Raw genomic sequence first — 21,717 nt, forward strand, 5'->3', positions numbered from 1 at the left:
ACATGTTCATGCTGAATTTATTTTGTTTCACAGAGGCAATTTTTCTGAAATTCGGGGATACCCTCCATTTTAACGTTAAAAATCATATAAATCGCTTAATGCTTGATTTAAACTCAAAATATTTTGCCTAATTTTGTCAATACATATCTTTTAAACTTATTTTCAAAAAATATTGAATCAAGACATATGTTCCAATTGGTTTTATCATATATTTGAATAACTTTAATTTTTCGATCTTTCATGCAACACTTTTAGGGAAATTAACATGAGATGTGCAACACCTTCTTTTGATCGTGAACGGCTCAAGTGAGATAAAAAGACATACAAGTATAACTGGTCATTACTCCATTGATAATCAGAACACATTTTCAAAAGGATAACATATTTTTAATTTTCAAAAATGAAATCCCAGTTTTGAATTTGACATATATTTCTTGAAATCCAATAAAACATTTATTTCTGGCACATGTGAAATTCTTGAGTTACCTGTTGCTGTGCAACCTCAGTGCTGGACTGTGACGTGAGGTCAAGTTTTCCCAGCATTCTAAGCACCGAATTGATGAGCTCATTATATATTGTTTCTGTTAGAGCATGTCTCATTTCTACACTGATGTCAGCCACACTGAATTCCTGCCAAAACATGGAGAGATACAGTCTGTATACCGAGATAAATGTTTCCCATATACTGGTGTCTTTGGTGCTGTAATATGGATCACACACCGAAACCTAAAGGATTTCTATCATAATCACAATAAAGTGTGTTACAAGAGGCTGAAGGTATTACATAAACAATAGCAACTTTATAAAATTGTAGAAAGGCCTTTTTATTGTGCCATTTTAAGCCAGTTGATTGATGGCTGTCAGACTCAATTTTTCACATCAGAGGAAGATTCCTATAAAATTAGCTGAATCAGCTGATAGAGAGCTATCAATAAAAGTATTGTAACACAATGTTATCATTAGCTGAATCAGAGCTATCAATAAAAGTATTGTAACACAATGTTATCATTAGCTGAATCAGCTGATAGAGAGCTATCAATGAAAGTATTGTAACACAATGTTATCATTAGCTGATAGAGAGTTATCAATGAAAGTATTGTAACACAATGTTATCATCAGCTGAATAAGCTGATAGAGAGCTGTCAATGAAAGTATTGTAACACAATGTTATCATCAGCTGAATAAGCTGATAGAGAGCTATCAATGAAAGTATTGTTACACAATGTTATCATTAGCTGATAGAGAGTTATCAATAAAAGTATTGTAACACAATGTTATCATCAGCTGATAGAGAGCTATCAATAAAAGTATTGTAACACAATGTTATCATTAGCTAAATCAGCTGATAGAGAGCTATCAATAAAAGTATTGTAACACAATGTTATCATTAGCTGAATCAGCTGATAGAGAGCTATCAATAAAAGTATTGTAACACAATGTTATCATTAGCTAAATCAGCTGATAGAGAGCTATCAATAAAAGTATTGTAACACAATGTTATCATTAGCTAAATCAGCTGATAGAGAGCTATCAATAAAAGTATTGTAACACAATGTTATCATTAGCTGAATCAGCTGATAGAGAGCTATCAATAAAAGTATTGTAACACAATGTTATCATCAGCTGATAGAGAGCTATCAATAAAAGTATTGTAACACAATGTTATCATTAGCTAAATCAGCTGATAGAGAGCTATCAATAAAAGTATTGTAACACAATGTTATCATTAGCTAAATCAGCTGATAGAGAGCTATCAATAAAAGTATTGTAACACAATGTTATCATTAGCTAAATCAGCTGATAGAGAGCTATCAATAAAAGTATTGTAACACAATGTTATCATTAGCTGAATCAGCTGATAGAGAGCTATCAATAAAAGTATTGTAACACAATGTTATCATCAGCTGATAGAGAGCTATCAATAAAAGTATTGTAACACAATGTTATCATTAGCTAAATCAGCTGATAGAGAGCTATCAATAAAAGTATTGTAACACAATGTTATCATTAGCTGAATCAGCTGATAGAGAGCTATCAATAAAAGTATTGTAACACAATGTTATCATTAGCTGAATAAGCTGATAGAGAGCTATCAATAAAAGTATTGTAACACAATGTTATCATCAGCTGATAGAGAGCTATCAATAAAAGTATTGTAACACAATGTTATCATTAGCTAAATCAGCTGATAGAGAGCTATCAATAAAAGTATTGTAACACAATGTTATCATTAGCTGAATCAGCTGATAGAGAGCTATCAATAAAAGTATTGTAACACAATGTTATCATTAGCTGAATAAGCTGATAGAGAGCTATCAATAAAAGTATTGTAACACAATGTTATCATTAACTGAATAAGCTGATAGAGAGCTATCAATAAAAGTATTGTAACACAATGTTATCAAAATATAAATAGTAAATTTACACTATCACGGTAACTGAATATAAATTCAGGATCATAAAAACAAAGAAATAAGACCAAATAAGTAAGAAAATCTGCCTATCAGCAAGCAGAGGTGATGACTTTTAGCGAAGTATATAATATAGCAGCTGTGGTCATTCTGCACAAAGAATATAAGACTTCAGACTACGCTAGTGCTTCATGCTAAATCAAAAGATCTCAGACAATGGAAAGCGGTTGCTTCATGCTAAATCAGAAGAATTTACACTATGTTTAATAGGGCTACAAGCAACATCGCAAGACTTCAGACTACAGTATTGCTTCATTCTAAATCTTTAAAAGAACTTAGACTATACTAGTGCTGAAGGCTAAATTGTAAAATCATGTGATGTTCTTTTAAAACAATTCAGAGACTGATGTTTAGTATAAACTAATTCACAAGCTGATAATCTGGTTTCCTAACCTTGATCCTAGGACTGTTAAAAAGTGTGTCCCACATCTCTATGAAGTCCATATATGTGACCTTCCTGCCCGCCTGCTCAGAAGCAACATTTTCTGTTACATCCTCCGTTTCGATCACTGGAGGATGAGAGCAGGTCCGCAGCAGCATTTGGAACACTGTGAAAATATGATTTAACATCTGAATTTTAATCTCAATAACTGGTTGCACTTTATTTCACAGATAAAAACTTTAGAAGTTTACTTTAACTATATCAAAGTAGAAATCAACTTCGTAACTTTCATTATTAACAAAATAATAAACCTGTATGACAAAAATTTAGTTTTTACCAAAGCCAGACAAAACTTGAGAAAACACTTCTCCCTTTGACATAAGTGTTATCAGCAACCAAAGTAGGGACTTCACAGAGAGGAAATGTTGCTTCTGATGGATTGTGGGAAAGTTTTCAGCCAGAATGATCATCAAACGTTCAATGGATGTGGCATATGTTTCTGGTACCTTAGCAAAATACCAGGATTATTTTTTATCACAAAATATTCATGATGATGCATCAAACTACAGCACAAGCATACACTGTTAATATACATGCACAATTACAATATATAAATATATTGTATATGAATATCATATTGTAAAATATCACATTCTTACATGGTCCAGCTGTCTAATGATTTTGGCCAATGCTTCTAAGTAGCTGGGTAAACTATACAGTTTGTCCTCAACATCCGCCTTGTCAGAGCTATCAAAATACAAAAAAAAGCTCAGTTCTAAAGCTAGCATAGACTCGAAAATGAATGTAGTTATAGACATACAAAAAAAGCTCAGTTCTAAAGCTAGCATAGACTCGAAAATGAATGTAGTTATAGACATACAAAAAAAGCTCAGTTCTAAAGCTAGCATAGACTCGAAAATGAATGTAGTTATAGACATACAAAAAAACACAAGGAGTTTGAGGAACATAATGCCCCTAAATGTGGCCATATTCAATTAATTCCATTGACGTTAACCTCAATGAATGACACAATCAGGCACATACACGTAACTTTGACCTCGACTTTTCATTCATCAAGTATGAAATCTATCTACAGTTGACTACAGTCAGACAGACGAACAGACACTCACACTGAAATATGCACCCTCTAGCTATGTGGAATGATACAAATCATTTATTTTTTTTATTTTCTCAGATAATCAACAGGCTGAATCATAACACAGAAGATGTGTCTGAATGATGTGAATGTTCCCACCATTAGTGTGTCTGTCTGTATGAATGATGTGAATGTTCCCTCCATTAGTGTGTCTGGATGATGTGAATGTTCCCACCATTAGTGTGTCTGAATGATGTGAATGTTCCCTCCCTTAGTGTCTGAATGATGTGAATGTTCCCACCATTAGTGTGTCTGAATGACGTGAATGTTCCTATCGTTAGTTAAAGCTGTATGGTCCGAATTACAATATTTTTTTCCATCTCGTAAAAACGCTATTAAATCATCACAAGTATGTAGTTATGAGGCTGTATGACATATCATACATTATTTCACCTGTTTTAACCAAAATTATTTGATTTTAAAACAATGTTTACAAATAACCACATCACTCTGCCATTTCAAGTGACAATCACGTGACCAGTTCAAACTTTCAGATCATCGGTGGTCTTATCTGTGTAAAGCTGTGTATTTTGTTACAACAGTACCGTGCCATAAGTTTAATAGAAATAAAAATATCAAATACCTCTTAGTAATTCGTTGTTTTACGCTCTTTCAGTCTTTAAACTAGACAGTTGTGTATGAGTTAATACATCATGTTGGGATTCCCCTGACGCGCGTGGGTCTATTTATAGACGTCTAACACTGGGATTATTTATGGGATGATTTATATATGTACCACACTATATTTACTTTCTAAATAATATTCTCAGTTTTCTTTTACATGCAGATGTTTTCAAGTATGTAATTAAGGGAAAGTTAATAACTTTATAAAGTAATTAATATGCTTTAAAGTAATTATGTACAAAAATAATACAGGAACATCGGGTCATACAGCTTTAATTACATGTACAAGTAAAACCAGTCAATTACCATGTCATACAGAACAAGACAGGCTTCCTTAAGATATACATATATGCCCCCGTCTACCAAATTGAAATTCATATCTTGAAAACAAGAAGATCTTTGACCTAATGACAAAAAAGGATTGTTTACTACTGATAATTAATTTGTTTGATGACAATTTAATAAAATCTTGAATTAACAATAAGACAACTGCTGTGAGCCCTGTGACCATTTGCTTGAAAATTAACAGGACATCTAGTAATAAGTCAATATGCCTCCTCTTTAAAAGAGGTCATAGTATGACTCAAGTTTTATCTCAAATTTCTCAGAATTATACACTAAAATAAAGTAAAAGCCAAATATCTACAAGTATATTGAACAAGTTTGAAAAAACAGATTGCATGAAATTTTCAAAGACCAAGGACCACAACTATGCTGATAATGATTCTTATTTCTGAAACAAAACTCAAACTTTGGATTGATCAATACACAACTACACACTAAAAAATCTGGATAACAATGTTCTAAGAAATTTTATACTAGCAGTCTATGGTCATTAACTCTGCAGAAAAGGAACAAACCGAAAATCAGTTCAACATCACAGCAAAAAAAAGAGACATATTTATATTAAAACACTATGCCCCCTAGAATAACACATTCAAAGTTGGCAAATTTGACCTTAAAATTGATAAAATAACCTTAACCTTTATCATTCCAAATACTTTCACATTTTTGTAGTTCACAACGTATGCAGTCTATACCTAGTATAATTGGAATATTTAACATCACCAAGGTAAAAGTTGCAGAAAAACACACACACACACACACACACACACACACTGACCCTAAACAAAACCTAGTCCCCCCCCCCCCCCTACCCCTTGAATCTTTAATTCACGGGGCCATGAGTCCAGAAAATTATGATTGTGATGAAATTTTTCTGGGTTACAATTGGGATGAAACTGATACCTAATATGTCACTCATTATTATGCAATTACCAGTACACACTGAAAATCAGTTCAAGATTGCAGGCATTGTTATTAAATAAACAGTAACATACAGAATCATGGAAAATAGGAAAATAAGCTGTCATTCAATGCTTCTAAGTATGGCCACATTAAACTGTTACAGATTTGATCTTTATCTTGATGAATGACATTAACCTTTAGCAGTCACATAGACCTTTCCATTCATAAAGCATGAAGTATCTGTCTTGTATAGTTCAAAAGTTATGATAAAGAACAGTAATGGGGGGGGGGGGGGGGGGGGGGGGGGGGGGGGGGCTTGCCATGATTTAGTATTTATTCAATAAAGAACTTAATTCAAGATTTTTTTTTTCATTACCTCAGATATAGTTGTTCACTTTTAGTTATCATCTCACTAAACATAAACTGGACATCTGTCTGTTGAAGGAATTCCTTGCAGGGCTAATGATATAAAGATAAATGTACAAACTTACAGGATAACGATACAATTCCAGATACAGTTTTGCTTGTGCTTTAAATACAGTACATGCTAGGATGAACTTACTGCTGCCAACAAACCATATCCTCTGATTGCTAGAGACATCTCTTTGGCACTTGCTGAACTGTCGTTCATAATTTCTCTAAACTTTGTCACAAAAAACTGCAAAAGATGTACATTGTAAATGAAAAAGCTTAGGTTTGTACATTTAAACTTACCCAGACATATTTACATACATGTACAGTGTAATTTGAAAACCTTCCTGAAACCTACCTAGATACATTTACATGAAAAACCTTAAGTTTGTAAAACCTACCCAGATACATTTATATGAAAAACCTTCCTAAACCTACCCAGATATATTTACATACATGTACAGTGTCTATGAAATACCTTCCTAAAACCTACCAAGATATATTTCCATAATTTAATTCTTATTGTATCCTTGTCTCTGATTGGTCAATTTCCAATTGAGGAACGCAAGTTATTTTTGTATAACCTGGTTTGGTATGGGGACACACCCCCTTGACAACCAGATGTCGGAACTATTTTTTTTCTCTCTCTCTAAATTTACATCGCAGCACTATTTTTGAACAGCGTTCTATGGAATAGAAAGTCAACGTGCACAATTATGTCAATAAGATACTTCAGTTTGATACACATGTTGTTTTCTCGTCAATATTAGCATCTAGGCCTACTTGTATGCAAATCACTTTTGTATGTCACATCTTTCTCTGTATGTATGGTCGAATAATACTATTAATAGATTAAAACAAAGATATTATATTCGAATTAATGATTTGTCAAGTAAGCATTACCCTGTTCATTTTGAAATACATTTCTCACTGGGAAAAGGAGTGTGTGTGTGTGTGTGTGTGTGTGTGTGTGTGTGTGTTGTTTCATTCCTTGATCCGTCTTTCAACAAAACAAACAAAAATTCATACGTCACATTTTATCACATGACGTCAGACACATTGACATGTGGATCGCTATTTGTTACTTGATTACATATTTTCTTGTGTCGGATTTACTATTAGAGACAACATTGCATACAAGGGTAAGTTTTCGTTTAGTAGAAGTTTTCACAGTTGAAAGCCGTAAATTATTGCATTTTCTGATATTTGAAGATTTATTTTGGGTAGGCCTAAACAATGCCATTTCCCGTATTTTCTCAATCTGTCGGAGATGAGCGACTTCAAAGTCGATCTCTATCTCTAAAGGGCAGCGAAATACGCATTACATGGATAGTCTACACATATTTTCTATCATGATAAACTTCACTTTCGATACAATATTTTGATAAATGGCTAGGCTCCGTAGAACTAAGATGGTGACCTTTGTCTTTGCAGCTAGACGCTTCATGTCGCTGTTGCTAAGTAAATCATTGCGCGGCTTGGTTGACTTGTATTTTTCCGAGTTTATGTACATTTTGATAAACGAAGGTTAGCATCTTTGTCTCTTGCATTAAATTATAAGGAATGACTTTAATTCTGGGACAAGTTATACGAGTATAACCTGGTTTGGGTCAGTTTACACTTTTTTATAATCCGCTTCGCGGATTATAAAGCGTAAACTGACCCAAACCAGGTTATACTCGTATAACTTGCCCCAGAATTAAAGTCATTCCTTAAATACGTGTACAGTGTATATGAAAAACCTTCCTAAAACCTACCCAGATACATTTACATACATGTACATGAGTTTCAGGAACTATACACACCTTGAATACAGCTCCTTCCCTCTTCCCTTCTTTGGCTTTGGAAACTAACACTTCTGATACCTGAAAATTTTCAGCAAAAAGATTAGCACTATATTTTATCTTTCAACTTCAAAACTTTATAGAATGAACGCATTCTGTGTGAATCAGCCAATAAATCTGATTAAAAATTTTGTCCCAGCAAACTTCTTTCCATATGAATGCAGGAATTTGTCTTTGGAGTCTATACCTGCGTTAAAAACCCCTCCATGGCTGCCGTGCCCAGATGAAGTAGATCTCTGTTGTGGTGTTTACTCCAGCTTTTCAATTTGTTGTACATTCCCTGTAAGATATACCACGTTTACGATTACGTTCTGACTAACTTTACACATATTACTTATTCTCTTACAGTTTATGCATGTTGTTCTGCTCAACTTGATATTTTTCAGAATAGTTTTCAGGCATGCTAACTTATAATATCTGCACAACATTTATTCATTTAGAAATCTTAACATCATAACGGAAATATGTTTTCATATGTAAATATTTACATTTCCACTGTTTTTGCATTTGATATCTTTACAAATTGTAATGATAGTCATTTTCTCCTCATGAATGTACAGCAGTTGTGACAAATAAATCTTAATAAATATACATGCAGTACATCTATTCTAATGACTGGGAACTCCGACAAAAATGAAAGTAGAATGTAAATATAAACAATAATACATGAGGGTGTGAACTGCGACACTTCACACCGGCGTACTCTTCATGAAGCGTTAACACACTTCGTGAAGTATACCCATGTAAAGCACTGCTGTTCACTCTCATGTATTTTCAAAACTGAAATTTATTTCTTAAACATACACCATAAATCTGACAATAAGACTTACTTCAGCATTCAGAAATAATGCCTGCAGAGCATGACTGATAAAACTGTTCCACCTCCACTCACCTGGTAGTCATCTGATAGCTGGGATCTGAACTGGGAAGAATGTCTAGAAAACAGTTTCAGGCCTGCTTTTGGAACATCATAGCGGGTATAGTTTATGTCTGGATCAATGGCCATTCGAGCATATTTGAATATCTCGTAACTGTTTTGGGAGTCTGTATGAGATAATAAAGTTTTCATAAAACTGTCATTCATCTGCTGGACTGTTATTTTCAGTACTATATGTAGTACTAATCTTATGTATAAAGTAATGGTTGTACGTTGTACATTATACATTTATTGCATGATAGTGAGGGAGATATGAAGATTTATTCACCCAAGAAAAATCATATTTCCCGAGGGCAACGCCCGAGGGGAATATGATTTTTCTTGGGTGAATAAATTTTCATATCTCCCAAACATTCATGCAATAAATTGTTTATTATACCGAAACAAAGCAAGACTACAAAAATCTATTTGAAATAGGAGTCTGCTCATATATATATTGTACGTAGCTGAGATCACCCTCACGGCAACACCACGCCGTCAACATATTTGATGGTACAAACAACGAAATACAGTGATATGATTACCATTTGTTGTATTTCCATTCTCCATGAATGCGGATTTATTTGCTTGTTTTTGTATCAACCAAAACCAGGTGATTTAACTGTGTATCGGAGACCCGCATATTTTGTGCCATACGAACTATGAAAATACAATGACTCGGACATATTGTGACATCACAATAACCTTCGTCTACCTTGACGTTAAATTCATGGAAAATGCCCGAGGCTGCCCATTGGGTGAAATATGATGGGGAGTTACGATGTTTGAGCAGGAGATATGAAGTTTTGTCATCCCTGTTACATGACTGCCTAAACCAATCAGAATTCATGTTGCATAGAATTTTCATACTGAGGTATAATATCTGGAGTCTACCTATACTATTGCTGCAAGTATATATTATACCCCTGTACATCAATCTCTTCACAACCACAATTAAAATTTTATGAATGGATGAAAGGAATCCCACGAAGTTTTCACATAATACATGTATTCATATCAATAAATGTGAAATCTAAATTAGCTTCACACTTTGGAGTTCTTCTTACCCATATGCACTTCCCATCCTGCTAAATATTTCCCAGTTACCTACTCATCATGTCATAGTAACACTCATCTTCTATAAGTTACACATCCTCATCCACAGACATTTTTACCCACCCTAATCTACTTTCTCAGTTACCCATCCTCATCCACCGACAGTTACCCATCCTCATCCACCGACAGTTACCCATCCTCATCCACTGACAGTCACCCATCCTCATCCACCGACAGTTACCCATCCTCATCCACTGACAGTCACCCATCCTCATCCACTGACATACTTACCCATCATTATTCTATGTCCATAACCCATTCTCACCCACTGACATAGTTACACACCACAATTCTATGTCAATAAACATCCTCATCCAACGACAGTTACCCACCTTCAATCTTTGTCACAGTTACTCACAATCATACCTTGACAAAGTTACCCATCCTCATCCATTGTCACAGTTACCCATCTCCCTTTATCACTTACCCACCCTCATTCCCATCACGGTTACCTACCCTCATCCTCTGTGAAGTTGACAAGGCAGCTAGCCAGACCCTCCAAACAACCACTGATTACAGACAGCTCTGGTTTCTTTGTTTTGCTGGTCATCTGTAAAGTGTATTGCAATGTTGATAATGTAACCAGGTTTGACCAGCTCCTAACTTTCAGATCATTTAGTTTCATACATTTTATAAGTTGCAATGTTGATTTATACATACAGCACTATAACACTAAAATCAACATATATAATACAATGACTTACCTCAGCTTTCAGGGCTCTGAGATATATGTCCATCAGTTTATTGGCATACTGAGTCATATGCTCTGGGTAAATCTCGGCAAGAAGCCCCAAAATCACATATATACTCTCCTTCACTATTAAAGTAAATGATAAAAGAAAAAAATCCTTTACTCAAGTTTTTCATTCTTTGAAGATTCAACAGATCTTACACCACTGTCAACAACATGCAAATATACACATGAATTTTTGAATACGTTGAAATTTCATTTATTCTTATTTCAATTCAAGAAAATCTTACATCATTGATGGAACTGTAAGACCTGTTGTAAATAATATCTGTACACTCTTTAAATCATCTTTACAAATTAAAATTTTATCAAAAGGTGGCACAAAACACTGAAATTTAATTGAGTATTGTAAGGTGATTCATTGTATAAACATTACTGTTTAGGGGATTAATGTCACAGGTTGTAATTTTCACGTTTTTCTCTTTTTGACATAATCACCGTTTGATGAATTGTAAAAATGGGGGTTACCTCCCATTGTATGTTAATGTATCATGTAGCAAGAATGATGACTCTGCATCAAAATATTTCTCATTTAATAAGGTAGCCCATCATGCGCCAGTGAAATGTATTTACTAACTAAACAATATCTATAGGGTTTTAACAGAGTATTCAGTAGACTTGGTAACTCATTTGAAATCATGCTTTATTGACTAAAGTATATAAAAAATAAATTCAAACCTCCTCCATCAAATTTCCTTCCAATCTGCGGCAATGTACAAACAAGAGATACAGTGAGCAATGCTCACTAAGAATCCCCCCGCTTACCCCAATCTCCCAAAGGTTGTTGTTAATAGGTATAAATTACCTCTTTCCTGAGTGTAAAAATATGGTATGCCTTTGTAGAAGAAAATGGAAGATATAGTCCAAACACAAATCCATGGTATAAACCTATAATTTTGACCTTGAGATCAAAGGTCAAGGTCATAGAGAGGTCATGAATGTACAAGACACATAGTCTCATGGTGATACACCCATGTCTTATGGTATGACTATGTCAAAACCCTATAAACAATTTTGACCTTGAAGTCAAAGTTCAAGGTCATATAGAGGTCATGAAGGTACCCGACACATCGTCTCATGGTGATACACTCATGTGTCAAATATGGTATGCCTATGTCAAAGAACAAAGAAGTCATGGTCCTGACACGAATCCATTGTAAAAACCTTTAATTTTGACCTTAAGGTCAAGGTCATATGGAGGTCATGAAGGTACCCGACACATCGTCTCAAGGTGATACACTGATGTGTCAAATATGGTATGTCTTTGTCAAAGAACAAAGAAGTTATGGCCCGGACACGAATCCATTGTAAACAAACCTTTAATTTTGACCTGAGGTCAAGGGTCAAGGTCATATGGAGGTCATGAAGGTACATGACACATTGTCTCATGGTGATCCACCTGTGTGCCAAATATGGTATGCCTATGTCAAAGAACAAAGAAGTTATAGCCCGGACACGAATCCATTGTAAAAAAAACTTTAATTTTGACCTTGAGGTCAAGGGTCAAGGTCATATAGAGGTCATGAATGTACTTGACACATCGTCTCATGGTGATCCACCTGTGTGCCAAATATGGTATGCCTATGTCAAAGAACAAAGAAGTTATGGCCCGGACACGAATCTGCAGACAGACAGTGATTCCTATATACCCCCCCTGAACTTCCTTCGGGGGGTATAATAACAAAGATGCTTGTTCGTCTGCTACTACCAATTGAAATTGTTGATCAAATACATTCTGCAAATATTCCGGCATCTGACATCCCAATATCCAAAGCATACCCCACTTCCAAAAAAAGGTAAACGGGAATAATATGAACGAAGAGCAAAAAAAAACACAATATGGGTTGTAGTGATTTTAGAATTGATGTTAAATTTGAGAGAATTTTTGTAATGCAGTTTTGAAATGATATATAATAAGTGAAGTTATAAAAATCAGTTACATACTGACGATACAAATAAAATACGCTTTATCAGGTAATCAGTACCTGTGGTAATCTTTGTTACACACAGGTAAATCAAAACCGAAGCCATTTTTGTTTTGAGTGATCAAACAGCTAGCTTTGTTTATATAAACAGGTGTTTCAAATTGATACAAATTATTACATGCTCCTTTGAATTCATGGAAAACATGGCAATGAAAATAATTAAATAACAAGTATTTAAGATTACAAACAGCTTGTGTATTTTACTGAATGACAACGCAATATAATTCTGGTAATCTGGACTGGTGTATAAAAATAAACCACCATGATTTTCAAATCATTTAAGGAAGTTGGCTCCTGAGCTTTTGAGTACAACTGCGCGGGATGCGACAACTAAGTATTCACTGGTTCAATACTGATCCCATTGGTGCAAACATATTACACATCTATTGCTGAACCCTATCCAGTTGAATTTTTTGTGTCAATTCAAATTTTGAAAGGGTTTGACAGGGACTATATTTTGTGGCGGAAGGATTCACTAATCAAAAAGTTCTAATTATGCATGATATTACAGTTTCTGTTTCATCCAATGTATCGTTTATTTTAATACCTCTATACGTGTATTTCAGTTTTATAATTTATGATACAGGTAGTTGAGACTTGGAACTAGTTCAAATGTTGTAATTTATTAACTTGGTTGATTTATTTTTCCAAACAGTACACCGATTCTTTAAAAAGTTTTAATTCATTTATTCGAAAATTTTGTATAAAAATTCAGTATTTTCGCCAATAATTCAAAAATTTGATCTCCAACCCCCACTTTTTAATGTTGCATCTTAAATTGAAAGATGAGACCTTGAAAATTATGTAAAATTTTAGAAATTGACATTACTCCTAATATGTCCTTTTAAACTCTCAATTTTGATATCATGAAGTTTTTCGTATCTCAAGTGCAAAAAGGTCATTATTTATTTCCTTTACTAGTATTAATTGCTTTTTTCATCTGTATTGTTAGAGGACATGATTATGTATCTATTTTATATAATGATTGATTTGTGTTGTTTATGTTGTGTTGACACTAACAGAAAAATCAAGTTTAATTGAATAAATTTTAAGTGCAAAGAGGTCATGTTTAGAACACTATAGCTCAATAACAAGCGTTGCGACCCCAGTTTTTCTTTTTAATTTCCTAATTCTCCTTCAATGTAGAAATCAAAAATACACTTCCCAAAAAATTCACATTACTCCAAATGTCAGGTGCAAACCTCTTTAATAACTTTTAAAGTGATGACTTAACAACGATGCTGATTGGATGAAAATTTTGTTTGATTTCTGTGTCAAAAAAAAAAAATATTCTGAGTTCATCTGTAGTTAGCACTTGGGACTACTTTTCTCTGGAATGTGTCTTCCCCGTTAACGGCCGTTCTAATTTTAGCGCTATTTATAGAACGGAAATTTCCACCCAAGCATTGTAAATGAAATGTATTTGTTTGATGATACCAAAAATAAACACAACCAAAGATGTGAACAAGAGATGTTTGTAAAACACATTGCCCCCCATGGTGCAAAATTGAAAAGGGTTATACACACACACATCATTTAATTGAGAGTAGTATCATCAATTCAAAATATTGAGCAGACAATATCTTCCTATGTCAAGAGTGGATTGACCATGTGACCTAAAAATCAATAGGAGTCATCAACTCCTGAAGATGTACCAGTGTACAAGTTTGATGTCTGTCAAGCAAAGGGTTCTCAAGATATTGAACGGACAGTATATTCCTATGTCCAATTTGACCCTTGACTTTTGACCATGTGACCTTAAAATAATTAGTAGTCATCTTCTCCTGAAGATGTACCAGTGTACCAAGTTTGATGTCTGTCAAGCAAAGGGTTCTCAAGATATTGAGCGGACAGTATATTCCTATGTACAGTTTAACCCTTGACCTTTGACCACGCGACCTCAAAATCAATAGGTGTCATCTTCTCCTGAAGATGTACCAGTGTACCAAGTTTAATGTCTGTCAAGCAAAGGGTTCTCAAGATATGGAGCAGACAGTATATTCCAATTTTTTGAATAATAAAATTTTTTTTTGCAAAATGTCACTTGAAAGCCTGAACACCTCTTCATCTAAATTGCCCTCGTTGACTGAGCCCCATATAATGCAGTTCAATTTCATTAATCAAATTTGTGATAATAAACTGATCTACAACAATTTTCTGGAGGTGAATAGCCACATTTTATGAATTTCAAGAGTGTTTGATGCCCTTACAGAATTTAAGGTAGTACCAAACACCTGTGAAATCAGTAATTCTTAAATCTAATAAATAAAATCTTGATAATACTAATATTCAATGATGTTCTAAACAAACCAATATAATCCATGACATGTATTTGGCATATTCTGAAAAATATGGGAGACATCCAATATATTGGAGTCTAAATCTTCCATGCATTTATTTCATCTTTGTGATATTTAACTGCATAACTTTTGTTGTGTAGTTAGCAGAGGCCTGATATTTTGACACATGTATAAGTAGTCTTTTGACGTATAGTATAATGAAGGTCAAGGTCATATCTTAAGGTTAAAGGTCAAATATGATGATGTCATATGTGGAATGTGCAAATTTTTTCTTAATGAAATTTTCTAAAAAGTACAAAATATCCAAAATCCTAGGTGGAATTTTTTTTATTCTAAAATATCATTTTGTACATAATTTAATTTTTTCAAAATTTGAATTATTCCTTTCCTTTTTAAATATTTTGATACTTAGCTTTTATACCCTTAAGATTTGCAGTGTACAAATATATCCATTACAATGTATTTTGTTGAGATTTGGTAACAAATAGGTCGGCTTTTTAAAAAGTATTATCAATTTTTGTAAAATCCCTTCAGATAATTTTTACACAGGGCACATTCTTACCATGACTTTTTAATTTCACACTGTTCTAACTGGGGTCTGATACCCTGTATTTTGCTACGATGATGTTCATTAGTTAAACGAAATTAGGGATATTTAATATATCTGAGAGGATCCCCCTTTTTAATGTCACATGATTGTAAGTCATGTGACCCAATAATTATACAATCTAAAGGTCCTGAAATAAATCGCTTTGGCACAGGTGAAAGATTTCATATCATTGAAATGTAGAAGAGTTAGAGAGGTAAAGCATAGCTAGATTTACTTGAAATTTGATTTTCAATTAGTAAATATCCCTAGCATCATTAATATTAGACCAAAGTAAAAAATCATCAATTCGAGGGTATTTTTCGCAAACAATAATCATGTATACTACATATAAAAATAGAAGACTTTTATATTATCAAAGAAAAAAAATCATTTGACAAGCAGATTTGCACATATACAGCTTGAACACTTAATAACGGTAGTAAATAACAACAAAATGTTAAGACATTTTCCCCATGATACAACTATAGATCTGTACGTCATGACATACTTTTACATTGTGACATCATATAGTGTGAAGTGCACCGAGGTACATTTTGCGATTTTTCACCAGAAGCCTTCACTACGCTGTGTGGAAAGAAATAGAAAGATAATAACCCTGAGCTAAGTTCAATGGAGGAGCATCACAATAACCTATGCTCCACCTAGGGCAATAGTAAGAAAGTATATACATGTACTTCATTAAAAAATGTATTTTGCACAAGGCAACTGATCTGCTGGGAAATATTCACATGATAGGTTTCCTCCTCATGATTACTACCAAGCATTATTTCCATGATACTGATTGTAGTATTCTAACACACAGAATCACTTAGGAATTACCTGATGCTGGCAATTTGGATACACTCTTTGTTAGTTCCATGAAGAATTTGTTGATGATTTTATCAATACCTAGTTCCTGAGCACTTGCAGATCCTGCTGACAATTCTAAAACCTAGATCCATAAAGTAAAATGTTTGATATTTCCAAAAATTAACAAATCACACATCATAAAAAAAATTCATAACACAAGCAATATACTGTAGATTGCTTTGTATATGAGAGTAATTAAGATTAGCATTAATTCCCAAGAAGCCTTACTCACAAAATCAAAAGTCTACACGTAACTTTCATTTATTTCTCTCTTAATTTAATTCCTAGATGTGTAGGTCTTCAAGGTATAAAGATCATGAATTTATGTTCTTGCAAATTGCTGTGGAATTGGTGATTTGCCATTTGAGTATATGCACACCAAATTTTCTTTGATGAAAAATAATCTATTATTGTAATATTGTTTGATGAGCAATCTCAGCATTACTTACTTTTGCTAAAACTGGCATAGACAAATTCTTAATTTTAGCCAACCTCTCACGAAAGAAGAGAGACATGCACACATCCTGAAATACAGTTTCATGTTGTTTTATGTATCATTTCAAAAAAAGAAATAATAGTTTGTTGATATTCAATACAAAAATATATTTTAAAAATCAAAACCTTTCAAAACATACCTTGATATCAAAAACATATGGAATAATTTTCTTTTCAATCTTCTGGATAAATTCTGATAGAAATTCCAAAATTTTCTGTTTGCATGTCTGAAACTGTTAAAATGTGCAATGTTAGCATTTAGAGCATGCTGGATCAATACAACAATTGAAACACAATTACATGACTTGTTCCAAATTCTAATTCACTGTATAATCTTATACTCTATATCATTCATTCACATCTGAAAAGTCCATCAATCATTTTGAGCTTACCTCTTCCTTTGTCACAGTTTCAGATAAAAAAGACACCAATCCTTTTCTTTTGTCGAACAAAATAGAACAACATAAATCTGTGGAGAGAAAAAAAATATACAGTTTTAACTGTAATCTATGTAAAAAAAATATTTATATATATATAACCCCAAAAGTAAAATACATGGACTATAGATCTAGTTATATTTACGACAATTTTGTTTTTTCATCATTTCACAAAATTACAAACTTGGAAAATATCTAGTTCTCACAAAAGTTTCTAGTGAAAATGATTGTCAAAAAATATTCTAAAGCAAACATTTATCAAAAAAAATATCCTACTTAAATTGACATAAGTCCTAAGAAAATGTCTTGAGAAAGTTTCCAAGTCTAAAGTAGTCGTGGAACACAACATGGTGCCCTAGATAACAGATATCAAAGTTTCATATTCCTGTGATCTATGCTTCAATGTACACAGGATAGTGGACAGTTAACATCATAAAAGAAATTCTCTTTTTATGAAAATTCTTAAAATGATGTAGTATTATTATGAACTCTTAATAGAACAGTGTGGTGGTTAGTTCAAAGTATAAACATGTTCAAATATTATTATGCGACTTTTTGGCTATCCCATTGCATTTCAAAAGTTCAATCTAATTTAACATAAACTAGTTAAATCAATCTATTTCAAATAGCTTTATAAATCAATATAGCTAAATATCAAGATTGTGCTGGATCTGCTCACTGTAGAGAATATTCTGTCAAACTAATTTCTGTGGAAACGAGGGGGTCATTTATATTCAGTCTCTCCTGTCCCCAATCTAATTAAATTATCTAACTACTAAACAGGAGAAGGATGTACAGTGGAACCCCGTTATTACGTTTTCCATTTTGTCACGATAAAATAACGTAGTACCGGGGGCAACGTAATAAACGTTCCCAGTTAAATCCGTTAAAAATATCATTTGGAAATTGTATATCGTCCGTTGGTACTCCGTGAAGGGGTGTGTGAATATATCTTTACTGTTTCTTTGTTTAAAAGACTATGATACTTTGTTTTATTTACATCTTATCTTTAATGTCCGTAATTCTTCATGTTCTTATCCCTTTTCTTTATTTCGGTGTAGGATACATAAGGATGTTTTGATAAACGTTGCTTTTTCTGCATTCGTTTGGACCGTCATTTTGTTCAACTTTAAAACAATGCGTTCATGTAAATTTCTCTCAATAACTCGTTCCGGTTCGTATTCAACATTCGTATTAAAAAATAACAAAACATCGTTTTTATTAAGTTCTCTAATTCAAAATACACAACACAATAAAAAAAATCCCACCCCAAAAACAACAAAACTATAGACACAAAACGCACACGATACCCAAATCACGTGCGCATCAAGGGATTCTAAAATATTCACTGAGGTAAATGCCGTGCACAAATCGGCCAATAGATTGGTGTGTGTATGGACGAGATTTACGAACACCCAAGCTGCATGTCCAAACAACGAACAATTTTTTTAATTGAACACCTTTAGTCACCTATGTCCAAGTAGTTACCCAAGCGGTTGTAACATTGCTACGATAAATGTCTTTCTTGTTTGGTACCAAAGCTGTCCGTGAATAGAGTTTTAATAGCAAAGGTAATCACACTATGCTGAACAGGTGGTTGAGAAATTATTTCTTTGATTATCAAAATATGAAAAATGAAGTAAATTTCATAGAGTACAATTTCTAAATAAACATTATTTAATTGTTTATCACTGGCTTCTATACGGGGTATTCACCTGTATTGATGTCGCTAGATCTATCGAAGCGTGATCAGTCAAGCGTCTCTAATCCCCAAACAGACCAGGAAATTTACGTGGTGACTGCCTCAGGCAGTCAAGATGTGAATGGCTTATTATTTTGAGAATCACTATTGAATAATTAGGGGTTTATTACGTTTTTGTCGGAATATTTACAACGTAATACCGAGTCCCGGCATTTTAGGACAACGTAATAACGAGGTCTATTTTATATAGGTTTATTAAGAAATGGTTTTGTGCTTTGAAATTCCAACGTAATATGCGGACTAACGTAATAAAGGGGGAACGTAATAACGGGGTTCCACTGTAACAGCATTGCATTTGGATCATATTATTTCACCTTTCACATTTGACCAATCAAATGACGGCTTTCACTAAAATGAAAACTTTGCTGTTATATCGTAACATACCTGATATTTATCATACACATGTCAATAATTCATGAAACTAGGGTCAATAACATGACCTCAAATGTAATGCTGTCAGATTCTTCTCCAACTAACAGCTAGTTAGAAAAGATCTGATTTTAATTAGATTGCTCCTATCCCCCTCGTTTACAACATCAGTCATGCTTCAGTTTGATATCATTTCAGGTTACATTTGATGTGAATTGTATGAATACTTACCTAAATCAATCCATGAATGATTTTTCTGCAATTAATCCAACTGACACCATTCAATTCCACACTAAATCTATGAAAATTGTCGTCATTTCAAATAATACATCTTTATAAACAATGACTTTAGCACATGCATCACCTCATTTTATAAGTTTATTATCTGAAATGATGATTATCATCAATTTAGTGTGGAATTGAATGGTGTCGAGTGGATCTATTAGCCGAGATAATATCGCTTCGCGACTGATGCGGTAAACATATTCCACATACTTTATACAGGCTTGGACAGAAACGAGGGGGACAGGAATGACCAAATATAAATTACCTACTCGTTTTCACAGAAATTCGTGTCCAACATGAACCTGTACCGGCCTGTCACTTGTGTAGATTGTCTAAACTTTTCATATAACTGTCCTTGTCATTACCTATATCCTTGTCTGTCGATTCGTTGATACATATTTGACTAATATCTGTAACAATGCTATCTGCTTGCTCTTTTGTTGTATTCTCAGATTCTGTCAAACAATCGTTAAGAGACCGCAAATTATCCTCCAACAAACTTGCCGCCATCATGAATACTGACACACCGAGCCCGACTTGCATGACTTTACAGACTGGCAATCTACATTGGATTAATATGTCGGCAAAGGTGTGGATCCAGCCTTGTTAGATATAAAATGTACATATGATGAATATATTATCGTAAAACATATGATATTCAATTTCTGGTTCTTGAGTTTAGATAAAATTCATTTATTTAGATCTACGGTGTCGTTTCTTTTTAGGGATTTTTTAAAACTAAAACTTATATTATATATATACTTTTTATCGTCATTGCACATTGAAATGTTAATAATCATGTGTGCTGTATGCCTGAGAGGGCCCTAATTTGAAAATAAATCATATTCTATTCTATATATATATATATATATATATATATATATATATATATATATATATATATATGAACAGTTTGAAAATTTCTTGGATATTGATAGGCCTATTATCTGAATGGAAAAATAAAATTTGAAAATCTTCAACTCAAATCGTGTCCATGCCCCTTTAAAAAAAAAAGAGGGCAACATACACATTTTCTTCGGTTATTCATTAAATTAAACTGTGTCCGCATGCTCCTGGCTGTTATGATTATCGAATATTATTTCAATTGACATCCATTGTTATCTTTATCTGTCCTTTTGATTACAGTGTATATGTTTATATAGGTGCGAGGAGAACGTCAAATTAACATAAACTCAGATAATTGAAGATAGCTTTTAACTATTTGCAATCTAATTAAAATTAGATGTTAGATCCGCTCACATACTCGTTTGTGTAGCGAGTATGTGAGCCGGATCTAACATCTAATTTTAATTAGATTGAACTATTTGAAGACATCAGCAATTTTATTGTGCGCAATAATTGAATTGATATCAGTTGAATTGATGGGAGCAATGGCTTGAATTGAATACGTGCATCAAATCAATTATTGGTTTCGTCAATATTGAATTGAATTTGATGCGCGTATCGGTTGAATTATTGCGTGCAATAATTGATGTGCGCATTAATTTGATTGATGAAAGCAATAAATTTGATTCGCGTGTCAATTCAACCATTGCTCTCATCAATTCAACTGATGGGCGCATCAATATGGTGGAATTATTGTTCGCAAGATTTAATTTGGAGCTATTTATAAAATGAGCGCTGCACAGTGTGACAAAACTTGTTGGACGTGCAAAAATGACATAATGTGCGCTGCACAGTGTGAC

At 33.4% G+C, this 21,717-nt stretch overlaps 1 protein-coding gene across 1 annotated transcript in view; it reads right to left on the bottom strand.

Annotated features, from left to right (window-relative positions):
- LOC125668227 (DNA-dependent protein kinase catalytic subunit-like) overlaps window positions 1-20,552 on the bottom strand; it is a 114,076-nt gene extending 93,524 nt beyond the window's left edge. Inside the window, exons 1-16 of the mRNA XM_056161798.1 lie at window positions 20,377-20,552; window positions 17,551-17,627; window positions 17,299-17,391; window positions 17,113-17,187; window positions 16,634-16,745; window positions 10,873-10,985; window positions 10,625-10,718; window positions 9,029-9,180; window positions 8,324-8,416; window positions 8,098-8,157; window positions 6,444-6,539; window positions 6,258-6,340; window positions 3,513-3,600; window positions 3,191-3,359; window positions 2,865-3,019; window positions 487-630 (exon numbers count right to left, since the gene is read on the bottom strand). Coding sequence (XP_056017773.1) covers window positions 487-630; window positions 2,865-3,019; window positions 3,191-3,359; window positions 3,513-3,600; window positions 6,258-6,340; window positions 6,444-6,539; window positions 8,098-8,157; window positions 8,324-8,416; window positions 9,029-9,180; window positions 10,625-10,718; window positions 10,873-10,985; window positions 16,634-16,745; window positions 17,113-17,187; window positions 17,299-17,391; window positions 17,551-17,627; window positions 20,377-20,524 — 1,752 coding nt within the window. The 5' untranslated portion in view covers window positions 20,525-20,552. The remainder of the gene's footprint in view (window positions 1-486; window positions 631-2,864; window positions 3,020-3,190; window positions 3,360-3,512; window positions 3,601-6,257; window positions 6,341-6,443; window positions 6,540-8,097; window positions 8,158-8,323; window positions 8,417-9,028; window positions 9,181-10,624; window positions 10,719-10,872; window positions 10,986-16,633; window positions 16,746-17,112; window positions 17,188-17,298; window positions 17,392-17,550; window positions 17,628-20,376) is intronic.
- Window positions 20,553-21,717: the final 1,165 nt, after the last annotated feature.

Source organism: Ostrea edulis, chromosome 4, assembly GCF_947568905.1.
Source record: "Ostrea edulis chromosome 4, xbOstEdul1.1, whole genome shotgun sequence".
Taxonomy (NCBI): domain Eukaryota; kingdom Metazoa; phylum Mollusca; class Bivalvia; order Ostreida; family Ostreidae; genus Ostrea; species Ostrea edulis.